At 37.4% G+C, this 18,869-nt stretch overlaps 3 protein-coding genes across 11 annotated transcripts; 2 read left to right on the forward strand and 1 right to left on the reverse strand.

Annotated features, from left to right (window-relative positions):
- Window positions 1-935: 935 nt before the first annotated feature.
- On the forward strand, window positions 936-3,513 carry LOC137726346 (peroxidase 42). Its single transcript, XM_068465263.2, has 4 exons — window positions 936-1,444; window positions 1,797-1,985; window positions 2,263-2,428; window positions 2,739-3,513. Exons 1-4 carry the CDS (start codon window positions 1,199-1,201, stop codon window positions 3,149-3,151), a joined length of 1,014 nt encoding a protein of 337 aa, XP_068321364.2. The 5' UTR covers window positions 936-1,198; the 3' UTR covers window positions 3,152-3,513.
- Window positions 3,514-3,958: 445 nt separating this feature from the next.
- Window positions 3,959-10,825, forward strand: LOC137746243 (uncharacterized). Of its 8 annotated transcripts, none has more exons than XR_015962191.1 (11): window positions 3,959-4,580; window positions 4,875-4,944; window positions 5,065-5,219; window positions 5,301-5,384; window positions 5,484-5,660; window positions 6,617-6,697; window positions 7,470-7,660; window positions 8,178-8,269; window positions 8,415-8,525; window positions 9,823-9,904; window positions 10,267-10,825. XR_015962191.1 is itself a non-coding variant. In XM_088693571.1 (8 exons), exons 5-7 carry the CDS (start codon window positions 5,553-5,555, stop codon window positions 7,653-7,655), a joined length of 375 nt encoding a protein of 124 aa, XP_088549697.1. In that variant the 5' UTR covers window positions 3,959-4,580; window positions 4,875-4,944; window positions 5,065-5,219; window positions 5,301-5,384; window positions 5,484-5,552; the 3' UTR covers window positions 7,656-7,660; window positions 7,797-7,874. The 8 variants fall into 8 exon arrangements, 1 of the variants encoding a protein (XP_088549697.1); XR_015962192.1 differs by having other exon boundaries at window positions 4,208-4,580; window positions 4,875-4,988; window positions 5,146-5,219; XR_015962193.1 differs by lacking the exons at window positions 9,823-9,904; window positions 10,267-10,825 and adding an exon at window positions 8,662-8,878.
- A 2,669-nt stretch (window positions 10,826-13,494) lies between these two features.
- LOC148696518 (uncharacterized) lies at window positions 13,495-16,339 on the reverse strand. Of its 2 annotated transcripts, XM_088693573.1 has the most exons (6): window positions 16,072-16,339; window positions 15,059-15,901; window positions 14,738-14,928; window positions 14,439-14,645; window positions 14,264-14,324; window positions 13,495-14,160 (listed from the first exon to the last, which is right to left on the reverse strand). In XM_088693573.1, exons 1-6 carry the CDS (start codon window positions 16,291-16,293, stop codon window positions 13,582-13,584), a joined length of 2,103 nt encoding a protein of 700 aa, XP_088549699.1. In that variant the 5' UTR covers window positions 16,294-16,339; the 3' UTR covers window positions 13,495-13,581. The 2 variants fall into 2 exon arrangements, with proteins under 2 accessions (XP_088549699.1, XP_088549698.1); XM_088693572.1 differs by lacking the exon at window positions 16,072-16,339 and having other exon boundaries at window positions 13,495-14,157; window positions 15,059-15,879.
- Window positions 16,340-18,869: the final 2,530 nt, after the last annotated feature.

Below are 18,869 nucleotides of genomic sequence, written 5' to 3' on the forward strand. Positions count from 1 at the left end.
TTAACAGCTCGAGATCCATACTTAATTAGTTTAAGAAGATAATTAATCTGTGAGACACTGTCATTACTCTTGGGGCTCCACCAACCCATCTTTAGGGCATGTATTATTACAGACACGAGTGCTGTTCATTGCGAGTGAGAGCGTCGGTAGCCTTGTCACTGTCAGGGACCATATAAGCTTTGCTTGACTTAGGTGTCACGCAATTTTTATATTATTAACTTTGTGTTATGATTGCTTTAAAAATTCTCATTTAGACCCGTTTTGATTAACCTTTATATCTTTGAAAATTAAGAAATAACAATTAAACTTGACTAGACATCCAATTAGGCATAAAATAGATAAAATTTATTTTCTATTTTATTTTTTTCAATAAATTGTCAAACTTGTTAAATACTTAAATGACCACTCATTTTATATTACAATATATATATTTTAATACAATTATGTATTTTTTAAATATAAATGGACAATATTTATATTATATAATAAATTTAATTAAAATTTTTTAAAACGCCTAGCCCATGCCTAGACTCCTGGGCTCTATGCACCTACTTGCTAACGCCTTTTAAAATCTAACGTTTCTTATTAGTGTTACATTCTAGTGGTTCTTTTCAAGTTCAACTCACCAAAAAAAATAACGAGTAGTTTGCAGTGGGGCTGCTGCTTTTCTTGTTGATCCGTAAGAATCTGGACTGTAAGATCCGGAGACCTTCTTCGTTTGCCTTCGGTTTCAGCGTTTCCCATAAAAAAATTAATAAAAAAAATATTTGAAGTTGCCGTCATGTTAGCGCCACATAAGAATTAACATTTCGGTTGAAGAATATTAGTATAGTCTTTTATTACTATTATAACTTATGTGGATATTTTGATATCCACTTTGAAGATGATCTTAAAAGACCTATAGTTTAAATACTTTTGTTTGTTAAAAAAGCATCCAGTTCAGTCGGTGCATCGTAAAATTTCTGATTACAAAGTGACAAATTTGAGCACAAATTGAGAGAATTAAAGCTCAAGTCTGGTAGTTAATTAGAGCAGTGAAGACAAGAGGTGGTCAAAAGCACCACATGCAATTGCCCCAAATAGCAACAAGTGTCGCATATTTTAATACCATTTGTCCATCTCTCCTTTTATTTAAAGAGCCTCTCAGCTCAGTGAACTTTACTGATATCACCACCAGCATAAGCAGAAGCAGAAAACCATGGCTTCTTCTTCTTCTTCTTCTTCCAGAACTCTCTTGTTCTTCTTTGCTTTGCTTTCTCTCTCAGCAGTTTCTTGCTTTGCTGAGAGCAATGAGCAGGATCCAGGTCTTGTCATGGACTTCTACAGGGACACGTGTCCTCAGGCTGAAGAGGTCATCAGAGAACAAGTCAAGCTTCTCTACAAGCGCCACAAGAACACCGCCTTCTCTTGGCTCAGAAACATCTTTCATGACTGTGCTGTCCAGGTATATATTCATTCATATGAGTCACTTTTTTTCGTAATTATCTGCCGGAGAAACTTATCTACACCATAAATGACTCTGTCGTGTATGTCAAGCCACGTACTAACCCACTGTTAGGTGTTTTAAGACTCGTTTGAGACTCTTTTTGTAGGCAATGTTTAGCTTAAAAGTGCTTATGCTAGAAGTGCTTTTATTGTAAACATGTCCTAATTTTTCTCAGAAAATCCAAGTACTTCTTGGAAAAAGCACTTGAAAGAACTTTTAGCCCCTTCTTGAGATGCCGCCACAATAACTCCCGTAATTTGCTAGGTGTTTCTACTAGTGAAATTATTAACCAAGTGTTTTCTTTATGCAGTCATGTGATGCATCTCTGCTGCTGGACTCAACAAGGAGATCGTTGTCTGAGAAGGAGATGGACAGGAGCTTTGGGATGAGAAACTTTAGGTACATTGAAGAGATTAAAGAAGCTTTGGAGAGGGAGTGCCCTGGTGTTGTTTCCTGCTCAGATATTCTTGTATTGTCTGCCAGAGAGGGTGTTGTTAGGGTATATTTTCTCTATACCTAATTTCTCTTGCTTTGACTTTCTGCTTTTATCCACTTTTGGTTCACAAATATGTTCTGTAAAATCAGAGATCTGAAGTTGGTTAATTTTTTTTCTCAAATCTAATTTAGTAATTTACCTTTTTAATATAAAGGTCAAAATTGCGAAGAATTAGTACTCAGATCTATTTACTTTGTTACCTTTTTTATGTTGTTTTGCTAAACTGTTGAAGTAAATATTTAACTAAACCATATTTTTGACTTAATTACCGTGTTCTCAGCTAGGAGGCCCATTCATTCCTCTTAAAACTGGAAGAAGAGATGGAAGGAGAAGCAGAGCTGAGATCCTTGAGCAATACCTTCCTGACCACAATGAGAGCATGTCCGTTGTCCTTGAGAAGTTTGCTGACATGGGCATTGACACCCCCGGTGTGGTCGCCCTTCTAGGTATATATGCTCTAGAAAAGCTTTTACTAGAAGCGCTTTCAAATGTTAAAATAAAAATCTAAGTGCTTTCTGAGAAAAATCGTTCTTTAGGAAACACTTTTAAGTGTTGTTTCAACCCAAAAGCATTTTTAGGCCTCGGTTGAGAGTGCTTCTTTATAAATCGCTTGTGCTATAAGTGCTTCTATGATCCAAACGAATTTTTTTAGAGAAACATGGTTATAATTGTTTTTTGTTCTCTAGTAATTTTTTTATATAAAACATTATCAGAAACACTAAAATATTTGGTCTTATTTATTGTAACCAATTACAGGAGCTCACAGCGTTGGAAGAACACACTGTGTGAAGCTGGTGCACCGGTTGTACCCAGAGGTTGACCCTCAGCTCAACCCTGATCATGTCCCTCACATGCTCAAGAAGTGCCCTGATGCTATCCCCGACCCCAAAGCCGTTCAATACGTGAGAAATGACCGTGGTACCCCCATGATCTTCGATAATAACTACTACAGAAACATCTTGGACAACAAGGGTTTGATGATGGTGGACCACCAGCTAGCCACGGACAAGAGGACAAAACCCTACGTCAAAAAAATGGCCAAGAGCCAAGACTACTTCTTCAAGGAGTTTTCGAGAGCCTTCACCATTCTCTCCGAGAACAACCCTCTCACTGGAAACAAGGGCGAGATCCGACAGCAGTGCAATGTTGCCAACAAGATCCGCGACTAGAAAAAAGCAGCTTTTCCAAGAAGCACTTATCTTCTTAAGTTATGCAACTAATGGAGAAAACGTGTGCGACAAGTTGCTGGATAATAAGATGGTGTTTTTTTTAACTAGATGTATGTTTTGTTTTTATGGAAGTTGGTCAGTGCTAGGGTTAAAGGGCATGTGGTTTGTTGTTCATGTTTGCCCTTGTTCGTGATGCACTGCTATGTAGGGTTTCGTTGTATCTGTTGGCTTCTTCTCTTGGGGTCAGATGGACATGATGGATGGATGTTGGGATGTGTGTATGTATTTATGGATGGTTTGAACTTTGAACATGTATTATGATGCATGAATTTCAATGATTATTGATGATTCATGCTTGCAAATTAAGCATCGTTTGCACATCATGATGAAGTGAAACTAATTACATAATCAAAACCCATCCCGCGGCCTCGTGTATGGTTATGCTCGACTAATTTGACCTGGTGGATTGTTCTAATGGTAGCATATAATTTGTTATCTATTGGATTCAAACTCTTTCTCTTTAATATAGTTTAAAGTAATAGTATCGTTGCTACTCAGTATTACGATATGATAATATTTCTTTTCACGGATAAGATTCAGAGTCTCAAATAAAGGAGATAAGTGATAAGTGGACTAATTAAATATCGGTTGTTGGGTAGATGGTATAAAGAAAGGGACTTCAGAATCAATGATCAATTAAACTATTAGAGGATGGTTCCACAAGCTTTGCATTATTGATTTTAAATAATTAGAAAATGACAAGACAAGCAATGATAGAAAAGGAAAGAAAGCATATGAAAGGCTCATATGGCAACAGATGGCATTACTTTAGTCTAAAGTAGGAGGGGAAATCGCACTATTCATATGAACAGTGGTTTGGACGACATTTCAGTTTATTTACAAGATTGCCACTCAGATGCTTTTACCAGTTTTCTCTTAATTTACAAAATTGCCACTCAGGCTTAAGGACCAATTTCCAGCCGTTGGCTGCATCTCAGCTTTTGACTCGGCAGGAGAGAGGAGGGGGACATCACGGCTGACAAATTGGAGAGAGACGATCGCTCCCATTTTTGACTCGGAGACAGCTGGGTGTGCCTGTGGCGAGCGGAGAGAGGGGGACAGAGCGACTACAGAGGAGGGAGACACAGGGCTTGACAGATTGGAGAGAGATGGGAGCTACGGGTTTGGACTGAGTGAGAGAGATATTTAGGTGGGTGCTCTGACAGGATCCATGGGATTTTCTCCCATTTTAGAGAGAGATACAGAGCGGAAAGCATAGGTGTGTGTATTCTTTGGTCTTCCGAAAACGCTAGAAACCTAAAACATTCTCAGCTGCTCTGCAACGGGTTGGCGACTTCGATCATGCGTCCTACAATCCGCATCGATCTCTTCCATCTCTGCTTCGTGATCCCTTCGATCCCTTCAAGAGGTAATTAAATCTCACTTCTTTCTCTGATTCGTACCTTATTCTCACTGTTTTTCTCGAATTGTTTGTTTTTCTTGGATATTGTTGTGTTTCGATCCCAAAATTTTTCGTATTTGAAGGGATCTTATTTCTGGTATCTGATTTGTGGAGGGTTTTTTATACTTTTAAACGTGGGGTTGTGGGTGTTTTGTCCAGGGAGCAAAATTTATCTGGTTAGGCTTTTTCCCTTTGAAAATTAATAGATGTTCAAATTCGGAACCGTGAATTATTAATTTATTTGTTGTTGCGGTAATTTAGGCACTTGAAAGCGAGGCAATCATGGTTAGATTTCATGTGGTTCATGAAAGACTCGGTCAGGCTTTAGAAGGTTTGCCTGATGAACTTTACCTATCAGATGAAGTTGAGGAACAGGCATATACATATATGTCCCTTTTATCCATTTTCAAGCTAATGCTTCCCATGTGTTATTTCATTTTTTTTCACACAGACAAATCTTTTTTCAATTCAAACTATTCTTGCTTTGCTGCACACGTTTGATATAAGTCCGTCTGGGTTTGACGAGATTCAGAGTACTTCTTATCAAATTGGTTGCACGGACCACTACGAGGTAGACATCCTCCAAACCCTCTACATAGCATTGAGGTAAATCCCACTTCTGCTCTGCTTCACAAATTATTTGTTATTTTCCGTAATATATTTTGATTTCTAGAACTGTAATTTCAGATTATTGCCCTTTCGACTCCTCTCCCAGTGCCTCAAGCCAAAACCAAACGCAGCTCCAGTCCTCTACAAATCAAACCTCACAAAGTAAAGCACTCTGATTTCGTTTTTTATTTCTGGTCCAGTAACCTTAGGTAAAGCGAAGAACTGTATAAATCCTCATGCATGTGGTTTGTTCTTTTGCAGAATCTGAGATTGGAGGTGATAAGTAGCTGGTTTTAGCTTCTGAGGCAGACACTTGAAGAAGGAGCAAAGATGAATGCATTAGTGGCAACGAACAGACACTTTAAGTTTGCTGCTCGGCTTTTGGGATTGGACTCCAAGCTTGAGAAAAGTTTACTTATACCATTTAGGGAAATCAAGGTAATTTTGCATATAATCTCCCTTATGTATATCCCTTACTCTTAATTATAGGTAGATTGTGTGTATTGGTTTTGCCCCCTTTTTTTCATTACCCTATTATTTGTTGTTGTCCTCACCCTGTGAATCAAATGCTGAGTTTTTTTTTTTTTATCCTTCTAAAATACATTATGCATCTGGTTTTTGTTCATTCACATATGATGCACTGTTAATTGTTTCCTAACAAATCTGTTTATGTATGTTATTTTCTGTTTGGTTTGATTCACAGGGATAGCTTTTTTATGGTTGTTGTTGTTAGAAATAGATTTAATTTTTTATGCCTTTGAACAAACCCTGTGAATCAAATGCTCTGTTTTTTTATGCTTTTTTATGGTGGTTGTTGTTGTTGTTGGTTTGTTCAAAACAATATGTTGTTGTTAGAAATAGATTTAATTTTTTATGGTTGTTATTTTCTGAGGATCATTCATGGTCACCATTGAAAACAAGTGTGATTTGTTCTTCGCCATCATATTTCAAATCAAAATTGGTTCTGTCATTAATAATTCAAATGATCAGTTCTTTTATTTCAGAGCAATATATTTTCTTTATCGGTTTATGTAGATTGGGTAGCGTTCGATAGTTGATGGATTGATGCCTAGAATCCTACTACTAATTTTGGGCTACAGTCTTGACCATTATTTACAGCAGAGATGTTGTTTTGAGATTAAGAGACCTTAGGAAACTATCATACAAGACTATAGTTACAATTGAATATCGTTTTGGAGTTCATAAGAGGAATGTGTTTATGGAAGTAAATATCTTCTTTTTCAATAAAAACAACAAATGTATTGATCTTCAAAACCAGGGTTTAGGGTAGACTGTCGTTCAATGTATAGAATTTTACCCCTTTTATTACTTTTTTAATATTTCAATCCTCTTTCAGAATACTAATCCGTAAACTTATTAAATTTATTCACCAGGTCATTTTTCTTTCAATCCCGAAGTTCGTATTTCAGGAACTTGGATGGTTGGACACAGCACTTCGCCCTTTGGCTTTTGAGGTATATTTATTTGCTGTTGTTATGGTGGAATGTGCAATCGTTATGTCTTAAGTTGAGCCTGGTTCTTTAATAAAAACAACCAAATGTATTGACTTTTGCATGTGTTTCGCGTGAGAACACCAAGTTGTGATGTGTTTGCATAATGGTTTGAATCTGTGCTTAGGTTGGTTTGAAACTCCGGTTCGGTTATGGTTTTGTTCAATTTTAATTTCATTCTCTGGTTTTAGTTTCTAATGAATGAAGAGAATCATTCTCAATGACTACTAGAATGGCATCCTGTATAGCTGCTATTGCATTGTCATGCAAAACTTCACGCTTATTGGTGGTTAATTGTAGGTATATGTGACCATTGTCTTTTCAATTGTTAAAAAATCTTCTCTAACTTCTGAAAATTCATGGTCAGCATTGAAAAGAAGTGTGATTTGTTCTTGGCCATCATATTTCAAATCAAAATTGGTTCTGTCATGAATAATTTAAATGATCAGTTCTTTTATTTCAGAGCAATATTTTTTCTTTATCGGTTTATGTAGATCGCGTAACGTTCGATAGTTGATGGATTGATGCCTAGAATCCTACTACTAATTTTGGGCTACAGGCTTCACCATTATTTACAGCAGAGATGTTGTATTGAGATTAAGAGAATTTCACTTCTGCATGAACTTTGTGCACTTTGAAATCTTTATTTTGGGCTCATTCTTATAACATCTTTGGAAATATTTCAAAACTTGACTCCCTTTTTCTTAGTCATGATTGCTATTATCTTTTTAACCAGGTCATGAGAAAAGTTAGGGTAAGCATGTACGAGTATCAGCTGGAAAGCATGTTTGTTCACCACATGAGGCGGATAATTGTTCAGCTGTATATGGATTTGCTTTTGTTGGACTGTGCTGCTTTAAAGTTCTGGATTGGTGCTATCAGTGAAGATGCCCCCCCTGTGCTGCGTTGGGGACTTTCTTGATTCAAGTATTATTCACTTGGTTTTCTTATTTTCTTACAAGTTTTCATTTGAAAAAAAAAAATTGCTTCATTCATATGCATTCTATGTTGCTACTGAGGTTTACAATTTTTTTACTTTTTGCTTTTTATTTTTCCTCCTCAGGTAATATTTTCCTTTTACTGCATATTGTATCTTCTGTTTGGGAATGCCTCTGTTTTTTTAACTTGCTGAGAATGCCTCTGTCAAGATTTTAAGGGCCTTTCTTTGTTTCATCCAATCATTTTCTTCATTTTCTATGTCCAACTATGAAGCATTTTTTTTTTATTGATATAAAGACCTTTTCTTTCTCCAATTATGCCTCTGTCAACTCTTTTTGATTTAAATGCACTCATTTAGCACTCACATTTTTCTGATATAGTAGATGAAAAAGAGGGAAACATGGATTATATATGCGCCTTCACTTTGTTTTCTTATACGTCCTACTGTTATGAGATTAAATTTAACAGACATCCATACTAACAGCTTCGGTTTTCAAATTTGTAGAAACCAGCTGTGATCTGTTGCAAGAAAGACTCAGAAAAGAAAATACCTCTACATACCGAAGATTATGTCCAACTTTAGCATGCTCGAAACCGGTATGCTATGCCATCAGCTACTTCTAATTTTGTAAACAGTTAATACTATCTTAAAATTGAAATGCCAATGATTCGAAGCTCATGACTGAATTATTATAGTTCTGTAAGATTTATTGAATACTTTTTTTCAAACTGTCTCTCGCAGCGGAATCACTGCCACCAACAGCTATGGCTGCGCAGTTCGTCATCGTCCAGTATTCCTCCGAAATTCAACTCTCTTTACTCTCTCCGACTCAGTGCGTCTCTATTCTTCCAGGTACACCCATATCTATATCCCAAACGACTCTTTATATGTATCTATTTGTTAGAGAAGGCTTTTGCCCTTTGGGTTCAATTTTATCTGCTGTCTGCGTTGGATTTGATGTCTTCTCAGTCCTTATTTTTTTATCCAGCAATGGAGCTTGCATTATCACTTGAGAAATTGGCAAATGAAAGCTGCTTCACTTGCAGAGTGTAAAACATTCATTGTTATTGTATGATGTCTTCTTAATATAAGATGATTAGGTGTAGGTGATTATATTTTGTACCAGTAACATGGGTTGGTTGGTGTTATGAATTAACAATTATGTGATCGTGAGACAATTGTGCAAAGATAAAGTATTGGATTGGTGTTTGGTGTGGGTGCAAGTTGTGCCGGATTAGTGCTTTGGAGCATCATTTTTGAAAAGTCATATGGTCAAGTCACAGAAAAATGTTAGTTACTTGCTTATATACTGTAAGGATGCTTGGGCTGGTATATGTATTTCCACATATTGTATTGGCAGCCACAAGCATTTGTGTTTTATCCGGCAGTGTGATGCCATTTTTATCCCAACAGGTTCTGGAAGTGATCTCTGTTTCTGTTATCAAATGTGTGTAGTTTCCTATTTTTTTTCTTCTTTTGGCTGGAAAGTAATGGAGAAGATAAAATTTGAAAGACACAGTTGTGGTAATCCTTGAGATAAAAGTAGATGATCCAAATTTTACTACATATATTTCAAGGAATTAATGTTGGATGCAAAGAACAATGTTACAGTTTCACCATCATACGTCCAAATATTGTAAGTTTGGGACTTAACCTAAGGTGTAGTTAGCAAGACCACTTACAAGTTATAAATGTTTTTTTTTTTTTTTTTTTTTTTTTTTGGGGGAAGCAGTTGAAAAACTTGATATCACCTTTGCATTTGTATGTTATCAATGTAAAGATTATTCTTTTGTTCAGTTAGATGTCAGTTTTATAATCAATGCTTTGGTTAACTATAAATCCACACACCGTTTTCATAAGATTTGTTTTTCTGCCAACATGTTAATTTTGCTCAATGATAATGCCATAATTGGAATATTTTTTATAGTAATGATGTAATGGGTTAATCTGAAATTTCGAACTGAACTCTTACATGACTGCTATTGCACATGCTCCTCTTTTTTGGTTGTTGGGTTTTATTTTTATTTCATTTTTTGGTAAATGCAATTGTTGGTTTTGCAAAGAACTGACTTCTATCTTATTTTTAGTTCTCTATGCATGTAGTTTCACCTTTTTTGATCTCGAGTATCTGGTTGGCTTTATTTATCAGGCCCAGGGTTGTGATTCTGGATGCTGACTTGATTAACCACACTTGGTGCGGAGAAATGCAAGCATGTTGCAGCGTATTATGGGTATATTGCTACTACTTTTTTTCCCCCTTTCTGCAAATGATACTAGATTTTAACCAAGACCAGATTGTATCAAACAAAAGCATTGTTTTCCAACTGGTATAAAACAAGATTCTTTTCCACCAAAAAAAGACTAGGTATCCATATTGTATCGTTATTTTCTTTATAGTATAAACCTGTTGAATCAACCATAGAATTGGTTTTGGAGTTTTCGTTTGATCAGAGAGTGTTTTTTTGGGTGAAAGTTTTAATCGGTGAGACTCGGATGAAAATGGAAGAATTTCTCTAAGAATCAGACCCTATGCATTCTTACTGTTTAATGCTGAGAGTTTCTATTCTGTTATATTATAATGGAACCAATGCAGGTTTACTTCGACTACATGAGGAGCTTCAGAGTTGAATTTGATTAGTTTTTTGAGGAAGGAATGATATCAGAAATTGAAGTTGCATTAGGTCCGTGTGGAGAGCTATGGTATCCTTCTTATCCTGAACGGCATGGTTGGAAATATCCTGGTATTGGTGAATTCCAGGTACCTTAACAAATGGTGATCCCTCCTTTCATTAGTGGCATGCATAATAGCTAGGGACTGACGATTATTTATAAATGTTTAAGTTAATAGCCCTTCATTCATCTGTGGTTATGACCTTAAGCCTGGAGCTCATTTGATTTTTTACTTCTATCTGAACTTTGAAGTAGTTCTCTGATTCAACTTGGTTTAGTCGATCCCCTTTTGTCGCGATGCCAATTTACGGTTCTTATCATGTAAATTGGTTGAATGTTGCTTCTGTTTCTTATGAAAACAGAGAATATTTTGCAACCACGTCTTTTGTAATCAAGAACGTTCAATTTTGTCCTGTTAATTGTACAATGTCTTTTCATATCAGCTATGTTGAATGTATATAAAAACCAAGCTGCTTATCTTATCGACCCCTTTCACTCATCTATTCCTCTGTCCATTCATGGTTATGTTTAATTTATTCAGGTTAAATGTGTCTTATTCATGTAGTTTAGGCTGGTGCATTCAAGTCCCGCAGCAACGCGCGGGCATATTTTCTAGTTGGATCTAATCCTAATGTCTTTAGATGTGAATCCTAGAGACAGATTGTTACACGTTTGATAATTCTTAAGAGAGAGATTTTTCAGTATGTTTGAAATACATGTGACACCTAAAGAAAAAACTTTCCACCACTTGTATAATAATATATAATGTGCCGCCTCCTATTTCAGACACATTAAAAAATCTCTTGTTCTTAGATGTGAAACAACTTGGGTATATGGATCGATGTTGAGTCCACGGACAGTGTCATTTATAATCAAGCACTTTTTACAGAAGTATGAGACTCTCATGTATTTTGATCTCACTCGACTCTACGTAAGTCTCACAAGTTGTGTAAGAATTATTGTAATTAAGCAATTTACCTAAATTTCTCTCTTTCACATATAATACATTATTATCTTGTGCACTATTGCTCATCCGCAATTGATATTCCTTGTCGCATATTTAGCCAATAGATACAAGGTTCATGTTAATTGTATACCTAGCTAATGAAGACATTAAACTAAAGAAAAGATTGTGAAATGGGCACCCGTCGTGCCCTAATAAGGCCCTTTTGACTTGAGTTTGAGTTTTGGTGCCAATTCGTGAATGCTCACGTCCAATAAGCCTACTCCGGATGCATGAGAAAGAATTTTGAAGAGGAATTTGGGTATATGAGGAGGGTCACTGTTATGGTTAACTTATTTAACCTACTTCTATATTAATGAAGACGTTAAAATGAGAAAAATGTGTCCCATTTATTCCACATCATCAGCTTTAACAAATTTGCTAACAGACTTTGAACGGGGAATGAAAATATGAGACATAATTCGAGTTTCGCAGAATTAAGGCAAGGGAGCTGTTGAGATGGTACGAATGGGTATGCCAGCCGTGGGAACCCGATTTGAGATAGTTTCAAAGGCCTTCAGGAGCGTAGCCGTTGAATTAATAATTTCTCGCACGCTTGGTTGCAAAGGTTTATAGTCAGAGAGAAGGTGTGGACTTCGATGAAGTATTTAACTTTAAAAGAGTTAAGTGAGACTCAATTAAATTCAAGAAATGTAAATGAAGTTAAGCACTAAAAAGAGAATAAGCAACACATTTCGAGCTTCAAGGGATTAACTAAGACTCAAACTGAATTTCATGGGACGTAGATGTATATAAGCCAAAAAAAATATGTTGGTGGAAAAAATTGTCAAATGGACATGTTCACTCATATAAATCGAACCCTTCGGAATTGGGAACGACAAATGCCCCGATCAAATAGCAGTTAGGGTTTCTTCTTCGCGAGAGAGAATATCAAGGACTTCTGCAATGGATTCGGGTCTCGGAAAATGGGCGGACGCTTGCCTGCACTGCGGCAAATGTGGACACGTCAGCCAGAATTGCAGGCTCAAGAAGCAAACCGTTGGGGCCGCCAACACCATCGAAGTGACCAACGAAGCTCTGTTTTTGACCGTCGATACCCCGCTGGAGTCGTGGATCACCACCCCTGGCGCCGCCTTCCACTGCTCGCCGTACCAGGGGATCATGGAGAAGTACACCGCCGGCAACTATGGCAAATCGTACCTGGCAAACAATGCAGCATTGGACATTGTTGGGAGAGGTGACGTGCGCGTCAAGTTACCGAGTGGGGCTCGGTGGGTGCTGCACAATCTGATGCACGTGCCGGGTTTGAAGCGGAATTTGATTTCTGTGAGTCAGCTGACGAAGGAGGGCTACCAGGTTGCGATAGGGCCCGAGGGCTTGGTGGTTATGAAAGGACCTCTGCTGTTGTCTTACGGTTTTGAGGAGGTTCCTGATTTTGTGTGCTTTGTTTCCAAGGAGAAGATTGATCCTTCGCAGACGTACTTGGTTTGAGCCCGGAAATCGAGTTCCGTTGGGGCAGAGTTGCTGAAATGGGACTAATTTGCTTGGTGAACAAGTTGAGATATATGAAATGGTAGTAATTAATTGGTATTAGTACAACCCAAATCAAGCTTAGCTCTGCTAGCAAAATGTTATGAATTTCGAATTGGTTATGTTAGTGTTATGTTCTGAACTTTAATGCTAATGAAGATCCATACTTTTTCAAATGAGCTTACGAATTGACATGTAATTGTGTGATTAATTCATGCATATTTGGATATTTTCCGAAATGGATGATTTTCCAAGTAAAAGAGAAAGAAATCTGGCTGTGATCGGCATTGCCCCGAAAAAGGATGGTGAAAATCTTGATGTTACTTGGGGAATCATATATCTTTGGTTCGTGGTGGATTGCTTAGAAGTTCGTAAGCCTGCCCTGCAAAAGATACTGGTGCTTGGTTGTTCTGAGTTAAGATGACGAAGAGATCTGTCATGAAATCCGAAAATCTGGCTCATTTTCTTGTATTAAGGACAAGATAGAGGAACTGAACAGAGCCTCTATCTTACCCCGAAGCAAAAGGCGCTGCAGATGCAAGGACTAAAGTGAAGTGTGCTGTATATGTTAGGTACTATATCTCCACTGTGAACTTAGCGGAAGTTAAATGGAACGTCACGAATTTTGAAATATACGTAGCGGATGATGTGAAGAAGAGGACTAAAAATGCATCACTTTGCATCTGTCTTTTATTAAGAATAAGATAACTCAAGTTATGGTAATTTACAAGGAAGACAGATATGCTAATTCTTCTTTGGTTCAATACTGCTTGAACTGCAATCGTAGCCACTATCAGCTTCCGCCAAGGCCACACCATTTTTTCCTGCTGCTTCCACCATTTTAGGGATCAATGGACTGCAAGCCGGATGGTTGTAATAGGGCTGTGGATGGACGAAGTAGTTTCCGGTAGAAGGGAAAGATTGGTACCCATATGTAGATTGATAAGGTCCCGGAGAAAATGTGTTTGGGGGAGGCCAATATACCATAGGCATAAAGGTGTTTGCTGGTTGTGGTGGAAAAATGTGATACGGGGTTTGACCAGAGTAGGAGATACTCGTACCAGCATTCGCGATTGCACAGTTTGAGATTGGTTGAGTATCTAATGGCGTCTGAGACGGGAATGTTGCCATTGCTTGAGCGTGAAGAATAGAGGTCTCATGACCTCCAAATTGTGTAGGAGGTGCAGAACTCAAAAGTGCAGTCTGTGGGAATGAAGATCTCTGTATGTTGTGAGGCTTGCTATTTGGGTGAGTCTGTTTTTTCGCCTTTGTTTTTGTTGAACCAGACTTGCCACAGAACTGCTGAGAACTTGGACTAGCCTGCTGAAAAAACACAACATCAGTCTTCACAAACTCGAATATATTTGTCAACGTTAAGTCGAAACTAGGAAGTGCTCAGATATATGAACTGGGAAGTTGATCTTACAGTATCACTAGTCATAGGATGTGGAAGAAATAATTCCTCCCCTTCAGCATCCTCATCCGTCCTACAAGGAAAAACACGTCTTGCTTTAGAATTCACTAATTTTTGAAGATACAAAATTATCCAAATAGCTTTTCCATAAACATTCATTTCATAGTAGTATCTTAGAATGAAATACCTATAATACTTCTGAAGCAAGTCAAGGTTCCGGTATTTAGTTTCTCGTTGAACCAGATCGTCAGGAAAACCAGCCATGAAAAGAAGAGTGATGCCCAAGGTCTTGAAGAAGAAGCTCCCACTGCGAACATGAACGAGCATTGCCATTCGACACATTAGTGGCCCGAAAGACTTCAGCTTGTTTCTTCCCATACGCTGCCTGACATATCTGAAACATATTTATGCAGATAAAATTTTAAGTTAAGCTGCAAAACAGAAATCCTCGCTGAGTTAAAAGTTAATGACTCCAATAATACTTACTCATTTTGGGGAAGATTTCGTGTTCTTCCGCCATACTTTATGCAGAGAAATAGCCATGATGGGCAGCTAGAATCCGATGGTCGCATAGCCTTCTCTTCTTCGAGTATTTTAACAGGACATAATGTTGGGTTCTGTTGGTTCGCATAAAATACTTTCCTCCGAACACCAGGATTCTCATACAGAACATGCTCCTAGTATTAAATTAAGATAAAAAAACATGTCACAGAAATCATTTATGTTAAATGTCACAATGAAAGGGAATTGAAAGACTAATTGTGCAATGACAAGAACTAGAGCAAGCATAACGCTAAATTTCCTTACCCCGGGATCTTTCGAAGACACAAATGGTTCTCCCTTCCTTAAAATGCTGAAATGATTGAAGTCTAATTCGTATATATCTTCACAGCCGTGCCTTATTCCGAGTGATGCGAAAACTATGATCTTCCTCATTGTGTGGGATTGAGCATTTTTCAGCAGCAGGGCTTCTGAATCAATTATTCTCTTCACTTCTTTCGGGCAGAATGCTACCTTCGGAGGTTTTTTCTGTTGCGATGTGCTTGCTGATCCTGCACGGAAAAACTCTGAGAAATTAAGGGTATCAGATGGCACCTTGTCACTTCCAAAATCACTAGGTTCTTTATTGTTTCCGGTTTGAAGTTGCATCTCATCACAAACTGGTCCTGTATCGGGTGGTTCATTCGTTTCTTGGTTCGCATTTGGAAGCACTGGCTCGTTCCCACCTGCAAAAACTATTTCACATTGCGCATCCAATCCCTTATCAACAACTTCAAATTTCGGTTCACTAACAATTCTTGAAACATCATCAGCAACTTCCCCTTCTTTACAGACATTATTAACACAATCTTCTTCCCGGTAACCATCATCTTCGTCATCGCTATCATCACTGACACCGCAGTCTGCTGAATCTCCGCCATTTTTAACTTTTTCTGAATGCAAAAACTGAGTTTCCTCCATGCTCATCCAGTTGACTAGACGGTCTTCCGGAATTCGACCTTTAAGGGCCAAGCATTGCTTGTGGTGTTTCTTCTCCGAAGCCATTACGGTTGGGATAACATTTCCATCTTCGATTCTATTGTTGTCGAGTGCTGTCTTCTGTCTCTTGAACTTCTTTAAGCGTCTTGTCATTGCATTGGAAGAACGGTCCTGAATCCAAATATTGAGTGTGGCATTAACATTTGCTTTACTCATTAGAAGCGTTTTTAGTTGTCAGAAAGCGCTTTTAGCCATTTTAGAAGCAGTCTCAAACACCGCTAAAATGCTCTAACAGTTATTTGAAAACAAAGACAACCAAAAAATAAAAATGGTGGTCTTACTTGTCCGTCTGCTCGATGAGGAGGCTCCTTCTTCTCTCGTTCTTGTAATTGAGCTTCAAGAATTAGTATCCTCCCCATGAGTTCTGTATTCTTCTGCCGTTCCCTCTCGAGTTCGGCCGAAATCTCTGCAACGATATTGACGCTCTCACCTTTCATTCCTTCCTCTATAGCGCACAGTGCAGAAGAATTTACCAGAGGAGCACAAGAGTGAAGCTCCACCATTGATTAGGACAAACACCAATTAAGAATTAAATCCTTAGAGAAAATGATTTCTCAAGAAAGTTAACATATTTAAGCAAGGTTTGAATACCCTATGAAGCAAAAAACTGCAAAATGTGAAGGGTTTTTCTTTTGTTGCTTGGTTTTTGCTTCGGTTTGTAAATTGGAAAAGTAGAGCCGCGAGGGGGCAGACATGCAATTGCACGTGCACATCTCTCCATCCTCTCTCTCATTAGACTTCAGTGTTACTAACTCTACATCAAATCTATTCATCTATCAAAGTGATTCTCACACTCGTTTTTCTTTTTTGTTACGTTTTTCTATTTATTTATGATATTTAGACTAAATAAATCAAATAAAAATAAACATAAGTATACATAAAAAAGATGAATAATGTGCAGAGATCCGTCATCTTCACTAGTTTATTTTCTCATATCAAAGTTGATAATCATAATCATAACTATCACGGGATGTCTCAATGATTAGGGACAAATTTCAAGTCTTTGGTTCAAACAACACTTCTGCAGTCCAATTCTTGACGCTATTTAATCACATGATGATAGTCAAGTGATTGACATTTCTCTATAAGTCTTTTCGACTCCCAATCAGAACGAAGCCATCAACTGATCATTTTCAAAAAAGAATGAAGTTGGTAACCATAACATTTTTAAGTATACATATTTGGAAAATGATTGATTCCAATCCAAATTTATTTCATTTTTCAGGAATACTAAAATTTAATAAGAATCCAACAAGGCCTCACCATTTTTTAATTTAATATTTTTGTAAACGAGCTTTGAGTCTCACAATTTGGTGACAACAAGTCACAGTCACAGTTGTGAACTAATATAAATAAACAAAATTGTCCTTTTATGGAAGTGGTGAAGCTGCAGGTACCCCATCTCTCAGCAATGCAGGATTAGAGAGCATCCTATGCACTTTTCCTATTTAAATAATAGTACCTAGTTTCCTCACCAAGTAAACACATATCTAATATAGCATTATACATCATAACCCCTCCTTCACTTTACCTCACCAACCAATCTGTCACCTTTTGTATGCTGCTGTTCCTTAAAGATTATGTTAGTCACACTGCTAATCTAAACCAGCTTCGCACATAATCGGAACGAACGAGTTTCACAAGCGCACGCAGGGATGAGAATCGAGCTGTATCGTGTTAAGTTCTTGTACCGTTTCAAGTTAGTGTCGAGTACTAATTAAATCCTAACTATAGCGTGTACGTTTCATGTTTACGTTAGGCTATATATAAAATGGGTGTAGAAAATTTAATCTCGAAAATTTGAGGTCTGTCTTGACGTGGGGAATCCCATTAACCTCTTTTTCCCAGGTGGATGTATAAAAAAGAGGAAAATGATCCTCTCCAGATTCTCTTTGTAGGGATTTGAATGATCAATCAATCATGTTCATTTATCGTATGTCATACGATCAGTTTTCGTTAAATACTATTTATATTCAGTTTTAAATTTAAAATACTTTCTGACCGCATGACGTACGATGAACGAATATGATTGATTGATTCTCTGGATCCCAAAGAGGATCCTTTTCCTAAAAAAGATGGGGGTGCACTGCACACGTGCACAGTATATATGGTCAGTGGGCAGCATGATAGAATATTACAACCTCACGTGGGAGTGCTTTGTCTCTTCAAATGCAATTTGTGTCAGGGAATATGAAGGCTAAAAACCTTGGATACCATCCTTCTAATTTTAAACAAAAATCCACCTTTTGATTTGGGCACCTTCATTTGCTCTTTCCTAACTTAGTGTTCATGTAACAAGGAGTTACCAGCTCGGTTGATTAAGAGAGTTTATCACTGCATTGGAAGTCCTAAGTTCGGTTTTTCTCTCACAATATCATTTGTATAAAAAACTCTATTGTTACGGATAATTTCATGATAGTATCGCCTTGGTGCTAAAGGAGCAAATCTTCGGTACTATGATAGCCCTCAAATTGGATGGGATCAACGTGGAATTGTGCATAACCAATATACCCATATTTTTATGAGAGACGTTTTACGACTGACGAGATGTATGTGATTGAAACCAATGGGCGCCCGAAATGGTAGCCATTAAGAAATGTTTCTTCCGGGTTTGTATGGAAACTGTGCTGGAGAAGTCCTACAATAATGAGTACACACCCCTTGATTCACCGGCTTTCTAATTTTCAAGACAAATAAATAGTATTCTAACAAGAAATCCTGTGATCGAAGGGTGTCAAGTGGATACCCTTCGTACATATATTTTGTTTTTCTCTTTGGGAGTGTGCAAACAAAATTAAAAAAGGATTAATTGAAGTTCAAGAATTGAGATATGTGGTTAACCACTACCGTATCCGTTGTTCGGTGAACTTATAAATGTTGGGACTACACTCGTTAAATTGGATATCAGTCTAACATGTTGGGTTTTACAAGTCTCGTCTGGAACCAACATTATCCTTTCCGGATCCTTTTGGTGAGGATTCGAAGGATTCGTGAATCATATCCGTTCATCGTACATCATGCGATCAGCTTTTTTTAAGTACTGTTTATGTTTAATTTTAAATAAAAATATTTAAAATGA

This window comes from Pyrus communis, chromosome 5 (assembly GCF_041283825.1).
Source record: "Pyrus communis isolate YQ-2024b chromosome 5, ASM4128382v1, whole genome shotgun sequence".
In the NCBI taxonomy this organism is placed as follows: Eukaryota; Viridiplantae; Streptophyta; class Magnoliopsida; order Rosales; family Rosaceae; genus Pyrus; species Pyrus communis.